Genomic DNA, 26,173 nt, shown 5'->3' on the forward strand with positions numbered 1-26,173 from the left:
GGGCTAAATTTACCTTACATACAAATCTATTTAAAGACAGAAAATTCGACGGTGTAAGTGAATTTCATTGATAACAAGAAGTTCCAATTTTTTATTTTTTTTATTTTTATAAATAATAATAAACCTATGTAAATCTAGCAACATAGAAAAATTGAAGTATGAATTTTAAGGTCAATTATAGTAATTACATGTTAAACTTCTCCATGAAAGGAAAAAAATTGAAAGCATTTATCCATTACAAAAGAAGAAGAAAAAAAACTAAACCATTTTAGTCCATCTAGCCATTCAAGCCAACTTGGGAAATAAAAATGAAAAGAAGGTATTCAAGCCAAAGTAAATGATGTTCCCTAAAGGAATGAAATGAGTGTTTTCTGAAAAGGGGTATGCGTCACTTGTGTGAGGTTAGTTTATGTTTTTCTTTCTATCAGACTTGTGGGATTAGCTAACTAAAGAAAAACATATGAGATTTTTTGTGGGTGGGATGGGGGTGTGTGTGTCCGTGTGGGGTGTAAAAAATCAAGTCACCTAGGCTATAGCCTAGGTTAATTTATGAAATTAATTAAAGTACTTAAATACTAATTATTCATTAAATAAAGAACATGTTGAAACATAAATAATAATTAATATAATTAAATAAGGCTAAGATATTACTTAATTGCAAATATTAAACTAAACCAACTAATTTTGTATATAAAGAAAATAAAAAATAAAGTCCACAAAATAATTAAAATAATTAATTACAATTTATTAAGTAATTTATGAAATTAGTAAAATATTTAAATACTAATTATTTACTAAATAAATAATAATTAAAATATAATTACTGATTAAAGTAATCGACAAAGGCTAAGATTTTACAATGTTGTGCAGTATAGCCGCACAGCTATACTTTTAAAATATATTAATATTTAAAGCGTATAGCCAGGCGGCTATACTATTCAAATATATTCGAATATTTTAAATGTATAGCCGCGCGGCTATACTGTTACATCCAAATATTGGAGAAATTTTTATGTGCTCTGGGTACGTGGCTGATGTACCAATAAGCCCAAGCAGTGACAAAACATGCACGCACAAAGAGAGAACTTTTCAAGAGGACTTGTAAACGACAGAAAAAGAAAATTTTTTTTTTTGGGGCCAAAACAAGAAATCCTTTTAGTATTCCCTTTATCTTCATACGACATCATTTCTTGTTCGCTGAATACAAAGCCGCCGTCGTTTACTTCTTACCTTTCTCTACACCCTAGCCGACACCGTATTGCATGACATTACAAGATAACACCACCCTAATATGATATTATCGTCTGCTTAAGTGCCTAATTGTACTCACCGGAGAATCTTTTAGCACAACAGTTCCCGGCAAATTCGCCTATTATTTTCTCACCTATTTTCCCGAGAAAGTGACGACCCAGCGAACCCACCACGTAGGCATAAATGTGGTGGAGGAGATCAGCCTCGTTCATTCTCGACAAGCAGGACCAAGAACGAAACGACGCCGCATCGGCCTTGAAACCCGAGTCCCTCACTCTCTCCCCGCCACCACAGTTCTCATCCATGGCCGACCCCTCGCAAAGCCCTAACCCTAAGATCTCGGCCTACTACCAGACCCGGGCGGCTCACCACGGCATCGTCACGAGCGACTGGCTGGCCCAGGCCCAAGCCGCCGTCGGCCAGAACCCCGACGAACAAGGTCCAATCGTCGGCGAGGTTGAAGCCAAGCCCGGTTCTGCTTCCGGCAAGCCCTTCAGCGTCATCGAGGAGTTCAATAACTGGAGAAAGCAGCCCGATTTGGCCGAGGCCGTGGCGGCGATTCGGGCCTTGGCGTCTGTGATTCGGTCCAGTGAGGCCACCACGATGATGGAGCTCGAAATTGAGCTCAAGAAGGCCTCTGACTCTCTTAAAGTGAGTAACTGTGCTCTGTTTGTTTCAGTGGAAAGTAGTATTCAGATTATTTTTTAAAAAAAATTGTGAATTGTTTGTTGAAATTAGCTCATGTATGGTCATATTGATTTTGTAATTAATATTGAAAAGGTTAGAATTACAGTTATTATAGTTTATCCTTTGGGAAAAGCCTCTGCTTTTCTGAAAAGATTTCAATCAAATTTTATGGAGGCTTAATCATAATGCAATCTTCTGAATAGGATTGTTAATCTTTTGGGCACTTGAAATTGGCGCTGGGAAACTGTATAAGATGGATACATTTCTTTTTGGTTCTTTGAAATAAGCCATACAAGTATGATAGATTTTATTAAAGAAGCTAACCGTTGAAATGTGAACTTCACTATTTATTTTAATTTGGTTTTTCAATTTTTCATTGGTGATTTGTTAAACTTGCTTCTCTGTTGTCTTGATTGTGTTTCCATTATTTGATTGATATCACCACTTATCACTGTTTAGAGTTAATTTGGGGAATAAATCTAGCTGGCATGAAGTGTTCTTTTGTTGAATCAAGTTACAGAATGATAAAGAGGTCAAGTTATGATCTCTATTTGGTTTTATAGTAGCATTTTAGATTAATTAACGTGAAGTACCCTTCATGTGCTTCAGTCATGGGACACGACCTCCATTTCTTTGACCGCTGGATGTGACCTGTTTATGCGATATGTTACTCGAACTTCGGCCTTAGAGTATGAAGATTTCAACTCAGCCAAGTCTCGTTTGATTGAACGTGCGGAGAAGTTTGGGGAGATATCTACTAAGGTACATGACCTATTAACAACTCTTTGAGCCTTTGAGGTAACTTTAACTACTGTGTCTTATTCAGCCACCCTTGTCTTATACTGCAGGCCCGCAGAATCATAGCTGTGCTTAGTCAAGACTTTATATTTGATGGTTGCACCATATTGGTTCACGGTTTCTCCAGAGTTGTTCTAGAAGTACTGAAGAGCGCAGCCAAGAGCAATAAACTCTTTCGAGTTTTCTGCACAGGTTTTCTTCTTTATCATGCTGTCGTTTATTTTGCTATATTAACTGGAGTAAGATTGATTTAACAACATAATTTAGAATCTCTGTCTTCTTAGAATCTTGTATATGGGATATATTTTGGACGTTTAGTCTGTTTTTCTTTTACATCACCACAAATATCCTCCAAATAGAAAACTAGTAAGTTTCTTATATTGTAGTCTGTGAATTGTGTTCTTGTCATTCAGTTATTTGTAAGTAACAGGTGGGATTAGTATGAAATATTTTCCTTATGGTATGATTCAAACTTGATGCTTTAAACTGCAGAGGGAAGACCAGACAGAACAGGATTACTTTTATCAAATGAGTTGGCCAAGCTTGATGTTCCTGTGAAGCTCCTAATAGACTCTGCAGTGGCATATACCATGGATGAGGTTGACATGGTATTTGTTGGGGCAGATGGAGTGGTTGAAAGCGGAGGTATTATCAATATGATGGGAACATTTCAAATTGCCTTGGTGGCACACAGCATGAACAAACCGGTTTATGTGGCTGCTGAAAGCTACAAGGTATGCCAAAATAAGTTCTATATCTAATGAAGGAAATCATATTGTATCATTGTGTGTACACTACATATAGCCTTGGTCATTATTTTCTTGTATTTAATACTATTTATTGGTAAACATATATTCTTTTAGTGAATAATGCTACACCTACAAAAAGTTTCACATTACTCTTTTGTTGCATGACCTGGCGCATCATGTGGCTTTTTATTGGCAGTGTGGTTTATACATGTCATATAAGTAGTCCACAGTAGAGTGAAAATTTCTATAAGATTTAAGAATCAGAATTGCAAAATTTCTCTTTTAACGGAGGCATTTGTAGTTCAAAAGATCAATGTTTGTTCATTATTTCCACAAAACATTACATACTTGATTTGTTGTTTTCCAGTTTGCTCGCCTCTATCCATTGGACCAGAAAGACATGGCCCCCGCATTACGCCCCATAGATTTTGGGGTACCCATCCCATCCAAGGTTGAGGTTGAAAGGTCTGCTCGTGATTATACGCCTCCGCAATATCTTACTCTGCTCTTCACAGATCTGGGCGTACTAACTCCGTCAGTGGTCAGCGATGAGCTTATTCAGCTATACTTGTAACCATTCATGAATGTAGATATTTTCCCAGATAATACCTCTTCTTAACTCGTACCCCCCGACCTAAAATTGTGATAGTATTCATGTGAAGGGGAAGAATTTTGTTTTTAAGGCATGAATGGTGAAGGGTCAATTTTGTTACATTTGTACCATTAAATGCGAATAGACCTTGGCATGCATGCATGCAATTCTGGTTTTGTTGTTGCAAATATACTTGCATCATCGAATTGGCCTTTGTCCTTGGTGTTGTGTATTTCAAGGGGTTGGTTTTGTGGGGTTTGAATATAGTGGAACATATCGTATGCCATTTACTTTAGCTCAAACATATATTCTGATTTGGATTCGACCTCTTCTTCAGCATTAGTAAAAGGAAAAAAGAAGAAAAATTATTGCCCTTTTAATTGTAGAAATAGAGGAAGGATAGAGGTGAGAGATGCAAAGAATAATGGGTCTAAAACAAAGGCAATTTTAAATGGTTTTTAGATTTTAGTTTTATCTATTGCTTTCTCACATCTATTTCTTCCTTGAATTGAGAGAACAGGGAAAAAGACAAACTTAATCAGAGAGAGACCAAACATGATATGTGCATTACCTATTTCGTTGGATTGTTGTATTGCTTGCTGCTCTTGAAAGGCAAACGGATAAAAAGAGAGAAAGAAATCAGCTAAATCAAAGATTATTAGTCATTATGGGAACGGAGCGCATTTCGTGGCCAGCCGTTTACCTCCTTTGGGAGAGCTCCCACGGCGAAAGGGATTAGTCACTGCTTTCGGCGGTGGACACCCTTGGATCTCATCCGAAAAAAAAATTATTAGTCATTTGATTATCCATAATTTCGTTTCAGAAACAACATCAGATATAAAAGGTGCCGATAGTTGAAATACCATTGTTTGGTAACCCTAAAAATAAGTGTCCACTTTTTTATTTATTTCAGTAAGGACATTCTTAATAAAGAAAAACCCTACGCCATATGGTTAATTTAGAGTTTGTGTTGCTTGTTGGGGTTGGGAAGGAGCTTCTCCCTCAGCTCTGCAACATCAACCTCCTCAAAGTGGCTCTCTGGAATCCAGTTCCCTGTCTTCGGGTCTCTCATCCAAAACACTTGATGACTATCGTGATTATTTGCTACATTATCATTAACACTACTGCCCGATTCGGTTGTCGTCGTCCTCGTCATTGTCGTCGCTGCCTTTTGCACTGATCTTGCAACCTTATACGATCGCCTACTTCAATCAAACAAATAAAACCCTAATTAATTAAAAACATCAGATATTAAAATATAATTGTATTTTCATCATCACTAATTTCTTACTGTCAAGGTTCAAGAATGTTTAAGTAGAAACAGTCTAGCAGATGGGAAATTAATTAGTACGCTTGAGATAATTATATGGTGATTAAATTAAAACTCATACAGAGACAGACATACTTGTGTGAAAGAAACAAAATTATATATATATATATACCAACCTGAGCAGGAGAAAAGGGTTTACAGGAAGCCTGGCCATGATTGTATGAATAAGTAACGTACAAAGATAAAGGATATAAGTGAAGGGCTTATAGTAGGATGGGATTGGAGGATTAGTGTGGTGTGTGTGTATATATAGGAGTAGGCTAGGCCTTACGAGAGGGAGCAAAACAGGAAAGGTTGATTAGAAGTTGGAGAAGTATCCTAAGTGTATATCACTTCTTAGATATTTTAGAAACAAATTCCAAATCGAGAATTTTTTTTGGAACCTATGTGGCGGGCCCATGTGGGATTGCAAGCAAGCATTTTTGCTCATAAACGCTTTTACTACAAGCAATTTCATTAACAATTCAAATGCTTTTTGGGGGAAAAAAAAAAAAAAACCCTTTTATATATATAATCTACAAACACTTTTAAGTTTTTCCGTCAAAAGTGCTCTTGGTTGTAAGAAAGCATGATTCTAGATAGGCAAATAATCACTTATATAAAGAGACATTTTAAGTGATTTTATGGAGAGTAGATGAGAGGTTCTTCTCTTTAGAATTGTTTAAAATCACTTAAAGTTATTATATATATGGAGAATCACGTGGGAGGCATTTCTCTCCATAAGTAATTATGGCTCTTCTATAATCACTCCCAAACGAGCTCTAAGTGGTGTCAAATGAGTATATCAATCATATGTGTTATTGTCATGGAATAAATATTTATAATTTTATCATATTCCTACATGTGTAATGCTACTTTTAATTAGCACAATATTACACCATGAGAAGTTGAGTTGGACCAAAAAGTACTGGAATCACTCCCACTCCTTCATTCAATTGGGGGCCAAGGACTTGTGTCGAATATTTTACCTTAATTATTCCTTTAATTGGGGGCCAAGGACTTGCGTCGAATATTTTACCTTAATTATTCCTTTAATTGGGTGGCATTGAGCTGGCAGATTCATTTCATACAGCTAAATTCTAATGCTTTCTTTCTTGCATGACACGTATTAGTCTTAGGATGACATTACATGCATTCATCAGCAAGCTCGAACATACAAGAATGACGATGAAATTCAAGGGGTATGATTTTCATTTTGATTATGTCAAACATTATGAATTTTTAATTATTATATAAAAATGGTTATAAATACGATTTAACATTATTTGAGACGCTTTCTTAATTGATGATTATAGTCTGAGTGAGGTTTTATGTTTCTCCATTTTTTTTTCGAGTTTTAATTAGGGCTTCTTAGATATAGGTCCATTGTCATCAAGATGTAATGAATGTAGTCCACATGCTTTTTCTTTTCAATTGCAGTCCATTCTCACCAAGTAATCAATTAGTATGTCTATAATTTTTAAAAAATTTACAGTATATGTCATTATCATAAAAAGGAATTATATGAAAACACTTTTCCTAAAATTTGATGTTTCTATGTGTGTTGTGTGTGTGTTTCCCTTATATATATATATATATATATATATATATATATACCTACCTTATAGGTACAATTTTCTTTTCTTGAGTTTTCTTAAGTAATTTTTTCTAGAGTTTCATATATATACATACATACCTGCCTTCTAGGTAATAGGTTTTTTTTTGTGGTTTTCCAAAGCAATTTTGTATGGAGTTTTATCTCAACATGAGTTTAAAGATCCATAACCAAGGTACTATATGAGTTCAATTACCTGGGCTAGGGGGTATAACTACCTATACTAGAGGTAACTTATGGATTTAATTACCTTGACTAGAGTTAATTTATGGGTTTAATTACATGCACAAGAGGTGTATGCATAGGTACCTTACCTATTGTTAATGTATGAAGTTTCCATGAACTCTTATTACAAATTTTAAGGTAGGTATACCTTGGAAAATTTTCAAAATTCAATTAAATTGAAATCAAATATGATAATTAATATCCTACAAATCAATAACTTACCGGTTTTACAAATCCATAATTTAACTTATTTATGTTTTAGGGGCATAATTGGAACAAACAAACAATTAATTAATTAATTAATTAAAAGTAAACATCAATAAATTGAAAAAGGCATGTAATCTTAGGTGGTGCAAAAGTCAAAGGACTTGGATCAATAACAACTTCTGTGTGGATCACACCCAAAATCTCTCATCATAATTGGACTTATTCCAAATTTTCTATTTTAATTATGAATAAAATCCCCTCGTACAATTAATGAGACTTGTAATAGAAAAAATAAATTTGACGATCCATTGCCAAGAGAACATTTCCGTATATATATATATATATAATATTATCTCGAATTTTTTCATAACTGTATTGTGATTATCTTCTTTGATGGTAGAGATAATGATCTAGAAACTCATTAATCACATGGCCGAAAGTTTTTTATTATTCATGAGTAGAATATTGATCACCAGATATGGCTTTGGAATTTGCTATAGAGTACCAATGATCTTCAAGCTCGTTAATCACACCCTAATAGTTGTGATTATTCAATATGGGATTACTACTTTCACACTAGAATATTGGTCCACATATATATATATATATATATATATATATATATATGTCACATGAATTTGCTATAAAATTTACCCTTTTCAGGCTAATCCCAATAATTATTTGATTAAAGCGATTGATTCTCAATGCGATGCCCAAAAAAAAAAATTAAATGGAAGATGCGTGGGCAATGGGCATCCTCATCTTCTTTTACAATCATATGATATATATATATATATATATATATATATATATATATATATATGTGTGTGTGTGTCTGATGAAAATATAATTCAAAGAAATGACGATGCTAATACGTGGTTGTGGTTGAAGTATGTGGGAGATGGAAGGGTGTGGTTTTGTCTGAGATTTTGGAGGTCTTTTCTTTTTCTTAATGCTGTAAATATAATTACAAATTCGAACTTGTGGAGGCCAGGCCACTACTAGTTGAAAACATCAAACAACAACAACTTCAGCACAAAGACAAGAAGAGGATAATTATCTTGCAAAAATATCAATGAGGACTATCGACTTTTAAGATGTGATGATGCTGAGGCCTTCCTCAACTTGTTTCGGCTTGGAATTTGCACAAGTTAATCAGGCCAGATGGTTGGTCTGGATTTTTAATGAATAGTGATTTTGAATTTTTAATGAGCATGCCAATGGGGTCTAGTTCAGTAAAAAAGGATATTCACTTACAGATTAGTGGTCACAGTTTCGAATTCCTTGACACTTTGATAGTGTCAGTGAAAAATCTCCCTTCCCTTTCACAAAAAAAAAAAACAAAACAAAAACCTTTTAATGAATATAAAACATCCCATTTGATCAAGAAATCGGTGGCCGATGACTTTGTTTTTTGGGTGGACAATCTGCTTTAAAGATTAGGAGATATAATTAGGAAAAGAGGCAGATTTTGTTGGGACTATTTAGATTTCAAGATAAGTAATATGCAATTGTAAATTGAGATATGGTCTATGTGTTTGGACCCAATTGTAAACTGAGAAATGAAGAATGTACAGTGAAATGTATTGGTGTTCTATAAGGAACATCACTTAAATTCATGCGCCAAAAGGATCATAAGAACCCTAAATTAGAATTCTAAGAAGATTTCATATCGAAGTTCCCTCTTACATCCAAGTTCAAATTTCTCTTCTCGTACATTATATTAATTTAGACTATCGCTTTTATTGAAGAAAAAAAAAATCTTAACATATTGATAAAACAGGAAATGCACCTTTGCAAATACATTACACTACATATACCTTGATGCATGATATTTAGAATCTATACACACATGGGCTTCTTTCCCCTTCTGATTAACTTCTTTATTTTATGGGAGATGCAAAGCTATGTGAAGTGGAGGAACTTACAAATTATTGGATAATTACAGGCACTAAATATGTGTAGGATTTATGCATATAAGTTTTCTAGTGTTTGGGACAACATTAGAGCCAAAGTTGGCTAGTAATTTCAATTTGATTTTCCATATTCTCTTCCAGACAAACAATTGATTTACCATAAGCCTACAACGATCGATGTGAAACATGTGACTTTCGAGCTGATTATATTTATATACTAGAATTAGTAAATATATATATGGAGCGACAATGCACGTGAGAGACCTTTTATAGAAATTTAAAATATGATATATATTGCTACTTTTTTCTGAATATTTCACTTTGAACACCATTTTCTCTATAATCTAAAAAAGGAAACAAATAGTCAACGAGATCTAGCTCGGTAGAAAAATGGTCTTGATTTACAGACTAGTGGTCTTATATTCGAACCCAATGACACCTTAATTGTGTGTGTGTGTGTGTGAGAAACTCACTCTCCTTATATTTTATACTATCATTTGTATTTAAAAACAAAAACAAATAAACAAACAAACAAAAATAAAAAGTAAGGTTGGGAAGTATCTTATAAGATTTTCCTTTAGCACATGAGTTTTGTCCCGAAATTGTCACTATTGAATTTGAAATAATTTTAATTAGAGGGGAATGAGATTTTTTACACACATAAATGATGTTATGGGAGTTCGTGTTAAGATTTCAAAGGGACGGACCATTGGCCCACTACTAGCAACATTGATATTGTCCCTAACTTAACCATATGTTTAGAAGGTGTAGAGTTTTATACAAAAGGCCTCGATTTTGTTAGGAGTTGAGCTATTTATTATATGAGACTTTATATTTTGTTAAGTATCTGATGTGGGATTGTGTTGTATTATTTAACAATTCGAACCTGAGACTTTTTGTCTACAAGTCAATGTCCTTTTCCATTAGGATAGAACCCGTTGACTATAAGCAATAGCTTTAAATTCGATATTCCAGACTAATAGTGGTTGTTTTCGAATGTAGATGGTTCTACATTGCATAATGCAACTATGTGGGGTAAAAAGTGTCTTATATATATGGGCGCCACATATTGGAGCTTGTATACATACGGCGGTATGGTGCTAACTAGTCACTTAATGATTAGACGATTTCCGATTTTAATGAAATTTTACAAAAAGGATCTTTGATTGAGGTTTGAGGATCTAAAAATGAACGTTCAAATCATGGCATCATATTAGAAGTGAGTAAGATATTTAGTAGGGAAAATTATGGGTATAAATAAAGAATAAACGGATCTCGTGAATTTTGAGGTGTATTCAAATAGAACTATCCAAAATTTTATAAGAGCAGAAATATAAACCATTAAAAAAACAAGGGAGCATAGCCAAGATAATCACAACAAAAATAACATAAAAAAAAGTACAACTCTTCACTAGCATTAATAGGTCATGTGCAGCAGCATGAACCATTAGTTTTAAAATGTTTAATCTTTAAGTATCCAATGTCATTGTTTCAACCCTAATTATATATTCCTAGGGAGTGAAAAGAAATAGGCTTTCCTTTTCTTCTTGGTGATTTTTTTATAAAATTTTTCTAACACTTTGATGAGTTCCTTCTTATACGCCAATACTAATGTTTGTGTATATATAATCAAATAAGAATTTTTGACAATTTCGATTGTTTATTTTAGGAATTTCCAAAAGAAAAATCAATATATTTTTTTTTTATACAACGATATTGGGTAGACATGGCAAAATCCCATACGACACGATAACACGACACGAATTCGCACGAAAAAATCAGTATTCGGGTTGGAGTTATCGTGTCGTGTTGCTATCGTGTTGACCCGTTAGCCACCCGTTAAGCTAACGGGTCGTTTCGGTGTCCATTCGCGAATACACGAACCAACCCGTTAAGTGGGGGTAATTTTGTAATTTTCTATTCTAAAAAAAAACCCTAGCATCTCTTTCTCTTCATTCATTCAGCCGCTTTCTTTTCTTTCTCTTCTTTGCAGTTTTCTTTCTTTCTCTCTCAAGTCCTCATCTTCTCCTTCTTCTTGCGATCTCTCCTCTCTCTGTCTTTGAAGATCTTTTCTGCTGTTAAATCCTATCTTAAGGTATGAATGTTTTTCTTAATTGATTCGGTAAATTTATTTGATTTTCAGTATGGAAATTATATATTTATGTGGACTTTGGAAATTATATATTGATGTACTGGACAGGTTTGATTTTTCTTAATTTACTATGCTGTCAATTAGAGATATAGAGGCTTCTGACTTGGTATTTGCTAGAGACACAGAGTGCACGGGAGAAGAAAGAGGAAATGAGGAGAGAGAGAGAGAGAGAGAGAGAGAGAGAGAAACATTAACAAATGTTCAGATTATTCCCATTCATTGGAGTTGGACGCCTCCCTGGCCCTCCATAATTCATGGTGTTTTTGCTCTTCACATTTCTTCTTTGTCTGGGGCCTTGCTTTTTCCCCTGCTGCTGGACTTTTGTCCTTCTAAAGTTATTGTAATTGTCTTGTTTATTACAGTTCTTCTGTTTCCTTGTGCTGTCCTGGTGGATGCTTCATCCCCAGATGTTTGTGGTTCTGGCCCTCTCCAGGTTTGCTTATGAAAGCTCCGTGTTGACCAAAAAACGTTGGAATGGCCCAACTTCAATTTTTTTAATTTATATATATATATATATATATATATGTTTAGTGTTACAGTTTCAAACCAACAATAAAGCATGAAGAAGAATCAACCTTGTATTTTGATTTAGTGTTACAGTTTCAAACAATTTGATCTTTGTATGGTTTTGGGTTGTATTAATATTATTTATTTTTATGTATAGAATTGATATTAAAAGCAATATTAGAGAAGAATTTTTATGTGCAGTTCACAACAATTTCTGTGAGTTTGGAATTTTCATACTAACTGCTGTCTAACAATTTCTGTGTTTTTTTTTTCTTCCAGGAAAATTGCAATGGTGAAATGTTGAAGTTTGGATCATCTTAATGGATTTTTTTGTGTGCAGAGCTTCATGGATTACTTCATATTTATTTTGCCTTTTCCTTTTGTTATGATGGATCATGTTCACGGATGTTGATGTTGAAGTTTGGATTAAATTCAAGAATATTAGCTTTTGTTGGAATGATTTTGATTTTGTGGGCATGTAAAAATATAGGTTTTTTAAATTTTTATTAAAAAAGTTTATTTTCTTAACGGGTGAAACGGGTCGTGTCGTGTGATTCGCGAATTAGAGCGGGTCGTGTTCGTGTTTGATATTTTCCACCCGTTTTCTTATCGTGTCGTGTCGTGTCAACCCGTTAAAAAAAACGGGTTGACACGAAAACGACACGAATACTGATAACACGACACGAATGCCATGTCTAATATTGGGAGATTTTTGAAAGAAGAATCAACCTCAAATGTAAGAGTAAATGTTCTTAATCTTTATATATATAAGCGATATTGAAATATGAGGAGAGGGTAATCGAACCTAGCTACAGGACATTGGATATAAAAGTAAATGTTCTTCAATGCCAACTCCTTAGTGGGATCAACTTCTCCATAGTGGGGGGACAAGAAAAGGGAACAAAATTAATAATTAACAAAAAGGATCCACACATTTTAGTTCACAATTATCACGTTTCTCATGCTGGACAAAAAACAAAAGGTTCGCTCATTTTCTGGTAGGGCCAAACAAAACCAAAGGCCTAGGCTAGGAAAATGGCTTCAACTTCAAAACCCTTTTCCTGTTTTTCACTCGTTTTAAGTTTAACCCTGCAGGAGAATGCAGACATGGTAAAGACATAGAACAAGCAAATTGCAGCACGTGGCTTAACAAAATCAAAATAACAGAAGTAAAGTCTTCTGTCTATCTTTGTTTAAATATTATTTATCTATTTCTGTGTGCGTGTGTGGACAGAGAACCAAAGCTGCCTTTAAATATCTAATGCTCAGCCCTTACTTCACAACCCTCTTAAGTTTTCTGTTTCTTCTTCTTTCTTCTTCTCTTATCTCTTCTCTTCTCCTCTCTGGTTCAACAAAAATGATCTCTAAGTTCAGAAAGGCCTCCAATTTGGTTGACCATAAGCAGAGCTCAGTGGCTGTTGGATTGAAAATCCTTATACAGATCTCACAAGGGAACAAGTCAAATATCATTGTGAAATCTTCATTAAGATTGAGCCAGCCCACCCCTGAGTTCTCTTGCTTTCTCAAAACATGTCACTTATGCAACAAGGGATTAAGCCTTGAGAAAGAGGTCTACATGTACAGGTAAAACTTGTAAAAATAATTAGACTCTCCACACATATGCATGAATTTCCAAAACTTAATTCTTCATCTTTGTTGGTTTTTTCATAATTTTGTTCTGAGAAAATATATATATTTGATTTTATTTGCCAGAATAAGACTTTTTTGTTTTGTTTATACAAGCGATAATCTACTTTAAACTAATCTAAACTGCGGGGATGAGACTTGGCATAGATTCTGATATAGTTTGCGAATCGAATATGTGAATGCAGAGGTGATCTAGGATTTTGCAGCATACAGTGCAGGAACAGACAGATTGTGATTGATGAAATGAGAGACTTAGAGGCTTCTACCAAGCAAATGCTAGCATCTTACAGGCGCGGCCAAAATCGTTGCAGCAGCAATACTAAGAGTCGGCTTAGTGTCTTAGAAGATGTACATCTACAACAAGACCGAATCCCACAGCACAGAAACATATTTGCACTTTAAATTAAGGGGATAATATATAATTTCTCTTTATTAACTTTGTATACTCTTTTTAATTTTCTAGCTTCCATGAGTTAAAAATAGCTAAGCGGGAAGAAAAACTTAATGAAATGAGCTGTTGGATTGTTTAATTATTGTTATATAACAAGATATAAAAAAAAATTATTACATTTTTTTTTTGAGGCAGTTTCTTGATTTGTATCCCTTTCTATTTTGAGATAAGTATCAATTCACCTTCTTGCTCTATCGCTTTCTTTTATTGTTTGTTTATGATAACTGGAAAACTCTTATTGGAGGCAGCAATAACAAGATCTTTGGCCCTAGATATTTTCATAGATATCAACGTTTTGGTATATGGGCAGCTTTGTCCAGTACCAGACTAAATCTGTGACCCACTGTTGTACTACTCTCTCTCATGGTTAGATTTGGAAAGATAAAACCATCCTATATATGCCATACTGTTTGAAGAAGATAATGTTGTTTGTGGTCTCACTTCACCGTTTGTTGTCAATTCTTTCAAAGTCAATTTTGTGCCCCACGACACCATATAAATTGTGATAGATTCGATATTTAGTCGTAAGACGTAACTTCGTTGAGAGTGTGTCCCGTTGTAAAAATATTTTTCTAAATATCCTATCATTGGTAAAAGTCTTTCAAATCATGAAAATGAATGAAGCTCTATGATCCAAAAAACACATTTTTTGGACAGATTGAAGAAGAACAAAAGTTGGAAGATCTTATGCATAAACATGAATATCCAACAACAGCAACCTGCAAGGCTGCAATCATAGAGAGGATGTGTCATTACCTAAACCACGAGGGTTTTAAATCTCGATTATGAGCTTCAATTAAGTGCTGAATGAAAGCAAATTAATGATACATAAGCTATCATATGATAATAATTGAGATCTATAAGAAGGCTGCTAAAAAAATGCAGGTCTGCCATAAAAATGCTTCCCAGTTTGATGAAGGGGTGATCAAATCTATCTGCACGCAGAATCCGGGAGTACCTTCGAGCTTAATTCATTGTTTTTCAAATCAAGCTTGAATTTCTGCATTATATTAATCAAATATATGTGTTAGGTAAAGTGGCCAATCACTGTATACTGTGTTTCAGGGTTCATGACATGTTCAAGTAAAAGATTTTCAATGAAGAACGTCACGACCTCTAGAATTAAGTGAACATGGTGATCCTACAAGAATACCACACATCAATAATCAATGATGTTTCAGCTGCAAATGAAAAACTATAGGAATATGCATTAATCCGGTAATTAATAATTAAGGGAAGACTCAAGACGGCTCTTCAAGGAGGTAAATGCCACCATCCTTTACTTTAACAGGTTGCTCTAATGCGACCCTTAAAAGTTTTCTGCTTTACCTAATTGTATTGGTGGATTTCATCTTTATTAAACATGCATGTGGTTACAAACTTAGACTGCTATCTGTGTGTACTTAAAAGTCACTCTTGGCCTATTTCTAGCCAAGATGGTGATATTATTCCATGGGATAGAAATATTTAGACAATCACTAGTGGAAAACGTTGTTATAATGTATAAGTCACGGATACACATGTGGCCTGTATTCATGTTAGGCACATACTATCGGTGGTCAGAGGGTGTTGGCCATAAATTGGACACATATCACGTAACTATAGTCGAAGCATGTGTTGTCATTCATTTTCTGTCACGACAAAGGGTGTCTATGGACATTAATAGAAAAGTATTGCAAATGTCAACTTAGAAGCCAAGCTAACATTGGGGTCAAGATCGTATAAATACGAAACTGAGACACAAAACTCCTTTCAAAGATTACAAACAGATTTCAATATATTTCAACCTAGATTTCTTGACAGTTATAACTGATTTCAAAGAGATTCATGAGAGATTTCAAGTCTTGCTGAGGCTATTCAAATCATAGATCATACCATTGTTTTAACTTTTACCAAACCAAACTTTGGTAAACCCACATCAGTTTTGGAAATCCTTGAAGAGCTGGATTAATTAGTTTCACCAAATTAGTGAAAAGGTGTGATTTAAATGTTGGAGAGCTTGATTACAAAGACCATAAAGTCTCATGGTTTGCTTTGGCGTGCTTCCCTGCATTTAGCATATATTAAAGGTGCTTGTAGAAGTAGTTGTGAGTAGTGTGGCCTGTAGCATAACTTTTAAATTATTTGAGGTCAGAAAGATTGATTTTTTAGGCAATTAAAGGGTTGCCAGCAGTCGGTGCTGAAATCACTAGGCCGGTGAATTTGACTCCCAAGGCTTCATTTTGTATATAGACTCGTTTCTTTTTCCGATTTGCAAACAAAATGATTCTGGCCTTTTACTAGATATCATGCTATATATTAATATTCATATATATTAAAGACAGGACAACTAAACTTCGGATCATATAAGCAGAGCATATCATATACAAAATCGCATCATGTTCAAATAGTATTGGTTGTGGTACTCCGAGTATCTCCAATTATGTCATATGGTTTTATTTATAAGAGTTCGTTGGAGATGTTCTTAAACTCGTACTCTCGGTTATAAAGTTTTGACTATCTTGCTTTTTCTGTTCCTTAAAAGAAAGTATCCTTACTTTGTTGGTTTTAGCCTTTTAAATTCTGACAATTGGAATTGAAATTAAGATCTACTGTTAACAACTTGATGTGACATTAGGCGGATAAGAAGCTTGTTCATTTTCCTGAATTAAAGGAAAACTAACAAAACCACCACTCTCCTTCAATATCAAAAGAGGGAGAAGACTTTCACCCAAAAAAAAGAGAGGGAGAAGACAAATTTACATGGGCACGTGCATAAACATTAGTTGTTGTCACAAGATTAGCATAAAATTCAAATTCATTAGTCGAAGCAAAATAGAAGAGATAGAAAATCTGGCAATTCTTATTGTAGCTTACTCAAGTTCAAGCTCAACCATGTGTATGGAGGGTAAGACTTAATAACTTCAAGAAATTAGTAGGTTGGATGGCCAACTAGAGACTCTAATTTAGATTCCAAATATGATCGAGTTATATAATAGGTTCAATCCATGAACTTTTTTTTAATAATCAAATATAAACTTCAACAGTACAATCAAAGAGATCAAAAATACCAACTCAAATCATGAGTTCTACAAATATAAGATAAGTCAATTTTTTATTTTTTATTTTGTTTTGTTTTGTTGTTGAGGTTATCTTGTAACATGCTACTTTTAAAACTATCAGTCTAGAATTGTGTTTAGCTATTTGATTATCATCACAAATAGTTTAGTGTTCATAAAAAAAAATCATGTTCGATTATTGATCTAATCACAATCATAACATACAAAATCGATGGTTTAGATTATGAAATTGCATTTGTGATTGGGTTGGTAATTTTTTTCTTTTCTTTTCATCAAAATGGAGTTGGTAATTAAAAGACTCAAACTTTAACTCCAAAAACCTTTTCTAATTTGTCATTAGGAGCTCAAATTTCAAGTTTCAAGTTGAGTTGGGAGTTACTTTTGATATGATTACTTAGCACACTTCGTTTGGCGCTTAGGCACCATAGCGTGTACATTTACGCGCGCGCACGTGGGAGCAAGATGTTGATGGAGACTGGGAATTGGATGAGCTTTGATCATTGATCAAGCTCCGAGCAAATAAGATCAGGGCCTCCTCGTGCATCCAATCAACTTGAAACAATCAAAAGAAAAACAAAAAGAATTATTATGAATGCCAACCTTAACCCAAAACCCAACAGGAAAATGAAATGAAATGAAATGCATAAGAAAACAAATATAGTAAAGAAATCCTGGGCTTTCTTTGATTATCTTTTGGAGCATATGACCACATCAAAAACATTGTTGTTGTTATTTTACCTCCCACAAGTTCCGAATCTTGAGGGTAATAATAATACAAAAAAAAGATTAACAAATCGTAATGGGACTTGAAAAACTTACTGCTCCTCTGTTTTGGTTTTGGTTCAATTTCTAAGAAAGTTACGAACTTTTGGCCTTGAGGCTTTGGCTTTGGGTTGAATGTTTGTTACACGGTAAACTCAAATTGGGTTCCAATCAAAGTTTGGTACTTTATCAAGTTCGTCAAAAGTCTTTTTAATTAGTCTCTTTTTGTTTCATCAATGTTTTTTTGGTTATGGTTGACCTTTTTGAGGTTGAATGCATTTTTCTGACACACCCACCTATTTAACAAATGCGAATATTAATTACTTTAAATTTATTAAATTTTGGTGACTGTGAGCATTTTGATTTATTTTGGTGCTGAATTAGATACAATAGACAGAAACAGATAAATAAATTAATTCCTATTAGAAGTTGGTTTTTTTTTATGCGAATTTCTTTTTGGGGATTTGGATTTTACGGGCCTAGGGTTCTCTTTTCATACTTTACTCGTCTATTTTGTGCTTTTTTGTGATTGTAGAAGCTAAGGACTCGCTTGGGTCGTCGGTATTTCCTGATTTTCTCTTCTGGGTTGTTCAAGTTCTTCAAATTCCTCATCTGGGTCGGTGAGTTTTTCTGTTTGTGTCGTCTGAGGTGGTGAATTTTCCCTTGTTCCTTGCCAGATTCGTTGATTTCTCCAGGTTTTCTCATTTGGGTCTCGGTTATTTTTTCAATTTCAACAGTATTTGGGTTGAAATTCGAGGGCTTTTTTCCAATTTGCTTCCATCAGTAAGCAAAAGTTGGTCGAGTTTGCTCATAGTTTCCATTATATGTTCTTCCTGTGAGATAGGGTTTGGCTTGTTTTGGGTCCTGGATCTTGTTGCTAGTACCTTCTGTTCTTTGAGTTCATGCTGGCTTTCTGGCGAAATTTTGGTTCTGAGAGTGCTTTGTGAGTTGGGATTTGACCCCTCTTAGTGGATTTGGTTATCCCTCCTTGAATGCTAGCTACAAGGTGAATCAAGTTGGAAATTTGATCAGGTTGGTGTGGTTGGTATCAAAGTCAGGGTTGAAGTTGATGCATGCCCTCAGTGTTATAATCTAGGAGATGTGATGGTTTTCGGGTTTTAATTCTTGGGTGAGCAGCCTGAGCTTCTTTTCTTTGCCAACTCTCTGGGCGCCTGCAGGGAAATAATGAATCATTCTCAGGGAGCTTCAAAGCACACTTGTAGTCTGCTTGTGGTCACTTGTGGGAAAATTTCTGAAGATAAACCTAACAAGGACACCCTAGATGAGAAGCTCAAATACCCGTTTCCAGAGTTAGTCTCTTCAGGTCGTTTGGAGGTTAGAATTTGCTATTACCATTCTCTTCTGAATTTTAAATATGGAATGTGTTGCGTATACTTTAATTACTTGTATCTTCTTGTTTTTAGCTGATTAAGTGAATTCCTTGTTTCAGTTTAGTTTTTAAATTTACCATATTTGTCACTCTTGGAATGCAGGTTCAAACTCTGAACAAGCCAAGCAAAGAGGAGTTCTGTAAAATGCTTGAGTCATATAAGCCAAATCTTGTATACTTGCAAGGAGAACAGCTTGAGAATAATGAAATTGGGTCTCCTGTCTGGGAAGATGTTGATTTGTCGACTGCCGAAGCTATATCTGAGATCTTCGGTGCCACGTTGCCTACAACTGTATGTATTAGATTTCCTGAACTTGCAAAGTCCTTTTTTGTGTATGTATGATTTATGCCCTTGTTCCTTCTTTCATTGGAATGAAAAATTTATTAGCGATATGTAGTTGGTGAATTGCTTCCTTTATTTTTCATTTATCTAATTATGGCGGCATGCAATTCTTTAACTCTGAGTTACTCATTTGACAAGATATTGAAAAATCAAGAAGTAGGTAATTGGGAAATGTCTTGTGAGGTGTGAGGAGAGTCTGCATTGCATGATTTCTTGTGGTCTGGAAATCTGTATGCAGTTCATTCCCCGATTTTGGTTTATGTGATTTTTTTTCTTCTGTTCTTTTCTATTGTTCTTTGTAATATCTCGAAAGTTTTTTTTTCATGTGACCCAACTTCATTTAATATTTGTATATATGCAGGTTTATTTGGAGGTTCCAAATGGTGAAAATTTGGCAGCGGCACTTCACTCTAAGGTAATTACAGTAAGGCTTATTAAGTATGCTTTCAGGAGTTCACTACCAGGGCTCAGTGAGAAATGGCTGGTTACGGTGTTGAACTTTTGTTTCAGAACTGCAAGTCTGTTTTGCTTTTTTAGTTATTTATTTTTTGGTCTGAGCAAGCCTGTTATTTTTTTTTTTTTTGAAAATTGTGGTTGACTATGTATGTTTCATGTGCAGGGAATTCCTTATGTGATATATTGGAAACATGAATTTTCTTCTTATGCTGCTTGCCACTTTCGACATGCATTGCTTTCAGTGGTACAGAGGTACTTATCTTTTATTAATTTTTCTGAGCATGTGGGTAAAGGATCTCTAGATAGCTTGTTGGATTGGTTATAGAGAAAGAAATGCCATTTTGAAAAGGTTGTGGTTAGCACATGTATGTATGTGCACAACTGTTGTTTAATGTCTAGTTAGCGTCACTAGAGATAATGCCATTGATTGGATTATAGGAATTGTCTGTGCAATATGCATGGCCGACGTTAATTGACACATCTTTACGCTACTATATTCTGCACAAACACTAAACAGGCTTGACAATTGCAGTTTTTTGGATTGCAGTTCATCAACTCATACATGGGATGCTTTCCAACTTGCATATGCTTCCTTTAGGCTTTACTGTGTAGAAAACAGCCATGCCGTTCCTGCTAACAGACACAAATCTAGTAGTGCTGAGCTGGGGCCATGCCTTCTTGGTGACCGTTTGAAGATCAATGTTGATCCCCCTGAGGCAGATGTGGAGGAAGATGAAGAAGGTTCCATGGGTACTCTCCCTGCTATAAAGATACATGATGATGATGTGATCTTGAGGTTTCTTGTTTGTGGGGAGCCTTCCACATTGGTAAGCCCGAATGTCCTGTTTTTACCAGTGTTTAAATACTAATTCTTCATGTAGGAACACATGCACACGAATGCCAGCAAAAAACATACCCATCTCCTCATTCATAGACTTATGATGGGCTGACGTATTTTCAGGATGCAAGTTTATTAGAACCTTTGGAGGATGGTCTCAATGCCCTCTTAAACATTGAAGTAAGTGTGATTTCTCCTTAGCCTATTTGCCTTTCATTTTCTTATAGCTCTATTTGGGGGAAGCATTTCTTCATGCCCTGCTGGAGAATGCATGGTTTGACGTGTTAAAGTTAGTGAAGAAAAGAGTATTTGTACTGCCTTACTTAACTTGGTTACATTTGTATCTATCCAAAAAATAACTATGTTAGTTTTATCTACTACTCTTAATATCATCATCATGGTGCAAGGAGTGCTAATTTTTCCTCATTTTGTAATTATGTTGCTCCAGATGCGTGGGAGCAAGCTTCATGGCAAGTTTAGGTATGTTGGATCCTGTAAATAATGGATGCTCTTTTATTGTTGCTCGATTGGATATTTGTAATTTTTTAATTGCATAGTAGTTTACATCATCTTCTTGTTTTAAATAACTGTTCATGTGGAGAAAGGATACTGTTGACTTTGTTTACAAGAGAAACCTTCATGTGTAGGCGTCACCATTTTCTTATGTTTTTCTGAAGTAGGTGTTGAATATTAAAGCATTTTGGCATTTGAAACATCTTCAATACTACATTGAACTTTCAAACTCCCTGTTACTTTTTTATTATTTTCCCCCAAAGATGAATTGTTGTGCAGTTATGCAGTGTTGTGAATACAATTAATTAATTAATGTTTTTCAATGTGATCAGTGCTCCTCCACCGCCTCTTCAGGCCGGGACATTTTCTCGTGGTGTTGTGACTATGCGATGTGATGTATCAACGTGTAGTTCTGCGCACATCTCACTTCTTGTGTCAGGCAGTGCACAAACTTGCTTTGATGATCAGGTAATCCTGAAGGACTTGTCTGGAAAAATTCTGGTAGTCGGAGCTGTTCAACTTTTACACCTTCTGACCTGTTTCTTTTCAGCTTTTGGAGAATCATATAAAGAATGAGGTTATTGAAGAGATTCAACTAGTACGTGCACTGCCCAACAATGAGGGAAACAAAGTACCTCTATCTGAACCACGGAAGTCTGCTTCAATTGCATGTGGGGCTACTGTATTTGAAGTATGCATGAAGGTTCCAGCATGGGCTTCACAGGTTTTTACCTACTTCCTTCCCTGTCTTGGTCTTTGCTATCATGATATCTGGTAACATTTTAAGAATCTGAAAGAATTGTGTGAATTATGCCCCCCCCTTTTATTAATTTTGACTCTACTAGTCACCACTCACCTGCCCAATCTGCGGTTGTAATCAAATTCATCCCTCTTTTGGTTGGGTATTACAAGAGATTGGGGTGGGCTAACTTGTATAGAAGGCATGAACCTTGTGAAAATGGAGATTCTGCTTTTATGGCTACCACATCAGTGCTTGGGAAGATCTAAGGAGCATTCTATTACAAAAGCAAATTTACCTTGTTGGCTTAGATCGTCAGTGTTCAGTTTTTATTTAGGTTGAATAAAAAAAGAGGCAATTTTTCCAATATTTTATGTAACTGCTGTATTTGCTGCAACTACAATTTCAGGTTTTGAGGCAGCTCGCACCTGATGTTTCCTATCATAGTTTAGTTGCACTTGGCATTGCCAGCATTCAGGGATTACCTGTTGCTTCTTTTGAAAAAGAAGATGCTGAGCGCCTTCTTTTCTTCTGTTCAAGTCTGGGGAAAGATAATAAATCGAATGACTTCATTCTTGGCAGCCCTCCTACTTGGTTGAGACCACCTCCTCCTAGTAGGAAGAGATCTCAACCATGCCAAGAGACAAGCAGGGGTTCTAATTATAGCCAGAGGCTTCCAAGTCTAGCTGCTTCTAAAATAGACGAAGACAACAAAGAAGCTGGAGCCATGAATGGGGTCAGCACACCTTTACTTCCACCTAGGCAAAGATTGAAAATAGCTGCAATGAGGCCCATTCCTCATGTTCGTCGTCCTAAAATGACACCCTTTTCTGGAATGTCTGAGTTAGATGGGCACGATGGAGGCCAATTTAAGGCTAATCTACCTCCTGCTCCCCCCACAAAGCTCAATATTGTTGGATTAACTCCAACGACACAACGAAAATCGTACTCAAGCTCTTCACATTCTAAGCAGATTATTTCCTTGAATCCTCTGCCTTTAAAGAAACACGGTTGCGGAAGAAGCCCAATACATTCTTGCTTAGAGGTGAGTTATTTTCTTTCAAAATGTTAAATCAGTTTGTAGGTGTTGAACAAGTTTGAGAGGAACAACCAACTCTGTTTCTATATATTATACACACAGTTAAGTAACTATATATGTCCACAAGTAATCAACATATTAGCCCTTCCATGCGCTCTCCGCATGCTGGAGATTGTTTTCCTCATGTAGGCTGTAATCAAGTAATAAAAATTAGCATAGATGTAGATCATAAAATAAAATAACTGTCAAGAAAGAAAGTGGGGTAGTGTATGAGAAAATCAAAATAGGGAATAGCTACTTTTAAAATGGTAGTGGGAATTTTATTTTTTTAATTATTTCAAAATTATTTCAAAAGATGTAATTTTGCTTGGAAAATAAGAATTGGTAAGGTATAGGAGGGGATGTTGTGGAATAAAAAAAAGTGGGGACATGAAGGGAGTTCCCTTATTACAGTATGAAATTCTTTTGCATGCTATCTCTTCCAATATAATACCTAACCATTGGGGTTTTACTTTCCTCCTGTTTTTTTTTTGTTGCAATCACTTGCTTATGTTAACTTTTTATTTATCCCTTGAGCAGGAGGAGTTTTTGAAGGATGTAATGCAGTTTCTAATTCTCCGAGGACATAGTCGACTCATTCCTCAAGGTGGACTCGCCGAGTTTCCAGATGCCATTCTCAATGGAAAGCGGCTTGACCTTTACAACTTGTATAAAGAGGTGAACTAATCAAATTCCTTGGCCAGGAATTAGGTTTCACTTACTGAAGTTGTGACTGAAGAAAATATATAGAATTTAGTGAAATTTGTTATTGAAGGATGAGGTGTTTGTCAGGTGGTTACAAGAGGAGGCTTTCATGTTGGCAACGGCATCAACTGGAAAGGACAGATCTTCTCAAAGATGCGCAATTACACAATGACCAATAGAATGACTGTATGTCTATAATCTCCCTTTGGTTTTGTTTTTAACTTTGAAATAATTAATGTTTCAAGATTAACGAAGAGGTAGTAAGGTGACTCTGGGCCTACCTGGGAAGGAAAAAGCATATCCTATAAAAAAAAAAAAAAAAATAGGTGGCACCAGAATTGTGAAACAGTAAATTCTGTGGCAGAGTTGTGCTGACTCTGGGCTTACCTGGGAAGGAAAAAGCATATCCTATAAATAAATAAAAATGAATAGGTGGGACCAGAATTGTGAAACAGTTAATTCTGTGGCAGAGTAGTGCTTCTAGAATGTTTGGGGATTCTTTCCAATTATCTTAGCTCAAATACCCAAAAAGTAGGTAATCACTACAGGATGAATAGACCAAGTCACTCCTTTATGTAAAAGGGTTCTGTAGATTGTAACACATCAATTGATACAGGTGAGTATGGTTCTTGTTTTCACAGGGTGTTGGAAATACACTTAAAAGACATTACGAAACTTACCTCCTAGAATACGAATTGGCTCATGATGATGTAGATGGAGAGTGCTGCTTATTGTGTCACAGGTTAGCATTTATCCCATCCTATTTTTTTACTTCTCCAGTGTTGAAAAATATTAACTTTGCTAATGTCTGCTTACACGTGATTGGAAACTGTTCTGCAGTAGCGCAGCAGGAGATTGGGTGAACTGTGGAATATGTGGTGAGTGGGCCCACTTTGGCTGCGACAGAAGGCAGGGTCTTGGTGCTTTTAAGGTAATCATATCACAATCTAAATCTCCGTGAGCACCTTGTGGTTGTCTAGCTAATCCTTTGGCTTTTATATGTTAATCTTTTGTTTTGACTTTGCAGGATTATGCAAAAACAGATGGACTGGAATACATATGTCCGCATTGCAGCATCAGCAATTTCAAGAAGAAACCACAGAAAATTGCAAATGGTTTTTCCCAAGGCTCAACGGTATCACGGCCACTGTAATTCAGTTTTGCTCTTATAACATCATAGTTATATTCTTTTCCTTCTGGCTCTCTGATTTTGAGGTTGCTTCCTTCCCAATCTGGTGCGAGAAATTGTTAAATTGTTCGGCTGATCAATTGCATTGATGGTAAAATAGGAGACAAAAGATGGGGGGAGGACAAAGTTAGAAAAAAGTGTAGTAGAGCATACTAGTTAGTGTAGGCATTTCATTTTGGGTGGGAAATTTCTGTCCTATTTTTGGCTTTAATTTCTGTTTTTTGTTGTTTTTTTTTTTCCCTTTGGGGGAGGAGGGGATTGTGGTTAATAGTAAAGAAATCCCATGATTCAGAAGGGTCGTTGTAATATAATTCCGCTATCTATGTGAACATATATGACTTATGTAGCGTTTAATGAAAGATTATGATTATACTGACTTATCAACACTCTCTCTCTCTCTCTCTCTCTCTGTGTGTCCTTGTTTATCAATTCTCCCTCCTTCTCCCCAAGGGAAAAAATTCAGTAGTGTACCATGAGATCGCTTTGCTTAGATTTGTGAACCAGTTTGTGTTGCGATGGGCGGATCAAGGCAAGGCGCATTTGCCCTCATAACTTTGTTCCCTGCCACCATTTCCTATCCCTGTCTCTATCTCAAAAGGCCCTGGATTAGGGGTTTTCCTGTTCTGCTCCTGCCTCTGTTTTTCGTGGCCATTTTTATTTTTGAACTTCTCGGGATGGAACACAACCCTATTGTCATCACACAATACAAATTGTAGCAACTTTATATCAATGTCAATATAAATGGCACACAAAAAATACAACTTTCAATTTTTATTTTATTTTTAAGGAAAAGAAAGGTCTGGTGGTTAAAGTGAGAATGAGGAAGAAGGGGGGTGAATCAATGGGAATGGGAGAGATTAAAATTAATAAAGGCTTTTCATGATAAATTTATTTTGGAAAAGAAAAAGAAAAACAAAGATTGAAGACGGAGAAGCACAGAATCCGAAAACATAACGGTAAGGTAAAATTAACCTCTTGGAAGTAAAGCGCCCATC

At 35.4% G+C, this 26,173-nt stretch overlaps 4 protein-coding genes and 1 long non-coding RNA gene across 7 annotated transcripts; 4 read left to right on the forward strand and 1 right to left on the reverse strand.

The window, feature by feature from the left end:
- Positions 1–1,245: 1,245 nt before the first annotated feature.
- On the forward strand, positions 1,246–4,265 carry LOC110761687 (translation initiation factor eIF-2B subunit alpha). The gene is made up of 5 exons (XM_021964231.2): positions 1,246–1,902; positions 2,548–2,700; positions 2,787–2,928; positions 3,229–3,470; positions 3,853–4,265. Exons 1-5 carry the CDS (start codon positions 1,435–1,437, stop codon positions 4,057–4,059), a joined length of 1,212 nt encoding a protein of 403 aa, XP_021819923.1. The 5' UTR covers positions 1,246–1,434; the 3' UTR covers positions 4,060–4,265.
- Positions 4,266–4,903: 638 nt separating this feature from the next.
- Positions 4,904–5,608, reverse strand: LOC148295433 (uncharacterized). The gene is made up of 2 exons (XM_088249896.1): positions 5,524–5,608; positions 4,904–5,279 (listed from the first exon to the last, which is right to left on the reverse strand). Exons 1-2 carry the CDS (start codon positions 5,559–5,561, stop codon positions 5,036–5,038), a joined length of 282 nt encoding a protein of 93 aa, XP_088106022.1. The 5' UTR covers positions 5,562–5,608; the 3' UTR covers positions 4,904–5,035.
- A 5,468-nt stretch (positions 5,609–11,076) lies between these two features.
- On the forward strand, positions 11,077–12,536 carry LOC148295434 (uncharacterized). The gene is made up of 2 exons (XR_015834431.1): positions 11,077–11,444; positions 12,288–12,536. It is a non-coding gene; the product is annotated as an uncharacterized LOC148295434 (long non-coding RNA).
- A 716-nt stretch (positions 12,537–13,252) lies between these two features.
- LOC110761633 (FCS-Like Zinc finger 17) lies at positions 13,253–14,240 on the forward strand. Its single transcript, XM_021964164.2, has 2 exons — positions 13,253–13,592; positions 13,841–14,240. Exons 1-2 carry the CDS (start codon positions 13,270–13,272, stop codon positions 14,055–14,057), a joined length of 540 nt encoding a protein of 179 aa, XP_021819856.1. The 5' UTR covers positions 13,253–13,269; the 3' UTR covers positions 14,058–14,240.
- Positions 14,241–17,863: 3,623 nt separating this feature from the next.
- LOC110761674 (ARID/BRIGHT DNA-binding domain-containing protein) lies at positions 17,864–25,558 on the forward strand. Of its 3 annotated transcripts, XM_088250801.1 has the most exons (16): positions 17,864–18,547; positions 18,665–19,262; positions 19,421–19,609; positions 20,022–20,075; positions 20,280–20,368; positions 20,649–20,943; positions 21,078–21,134; positions 21,403–21,434; positions 21,800–21,935; positions 22,018–22,191; positions 22,616–23,251; positions 23,825–23,962; positions 24,077–24,175; positions 24,631–24,731; positions 24,830–24,920; positions 25,017–25,558. In XM_088250801.1, exons 2-16 carry the CDS (start codon positions 19,113–19,115, stop codon positions 25,140–25,142), a joined length of 2,367 nt encoding a protein of 788 aa, XP_088106927.1. In that variant the 5' UTR covers positions 17,864–18,547; positions 18,665–19,112; the 3' UTR covers positions 25,143–25,558. The 3 variants fall into 3 exon arrangements, with proteins under 3 accessions (XP_088106927.1, XP_088106926.1, XP_088106928.1); XM_088250800.1 differs by having other exon boundaries at positions 17,864–19,262; XM_088250802.1 differs by having other exon boundaries at positions 17,876–19,262; positions 20,664–20,943.
- The last annotated feature ends 615 nt before the right edge of the window (positions 25,559–26,173 follow it).

This window comes from Prunus avium, chromosome 3 (genome assembly GCF_965620075.1).
Source record: "Prunus avium chromosome 3, drPruAviu1.hap1.1, whole genome shotgun sequence".
Lineage (NCBI taxonomy): Eukaryota > Viridiplantae > Streptophyta > Magnoliopsida > Rosales > Rosaceae > Prunus > Prunus avium.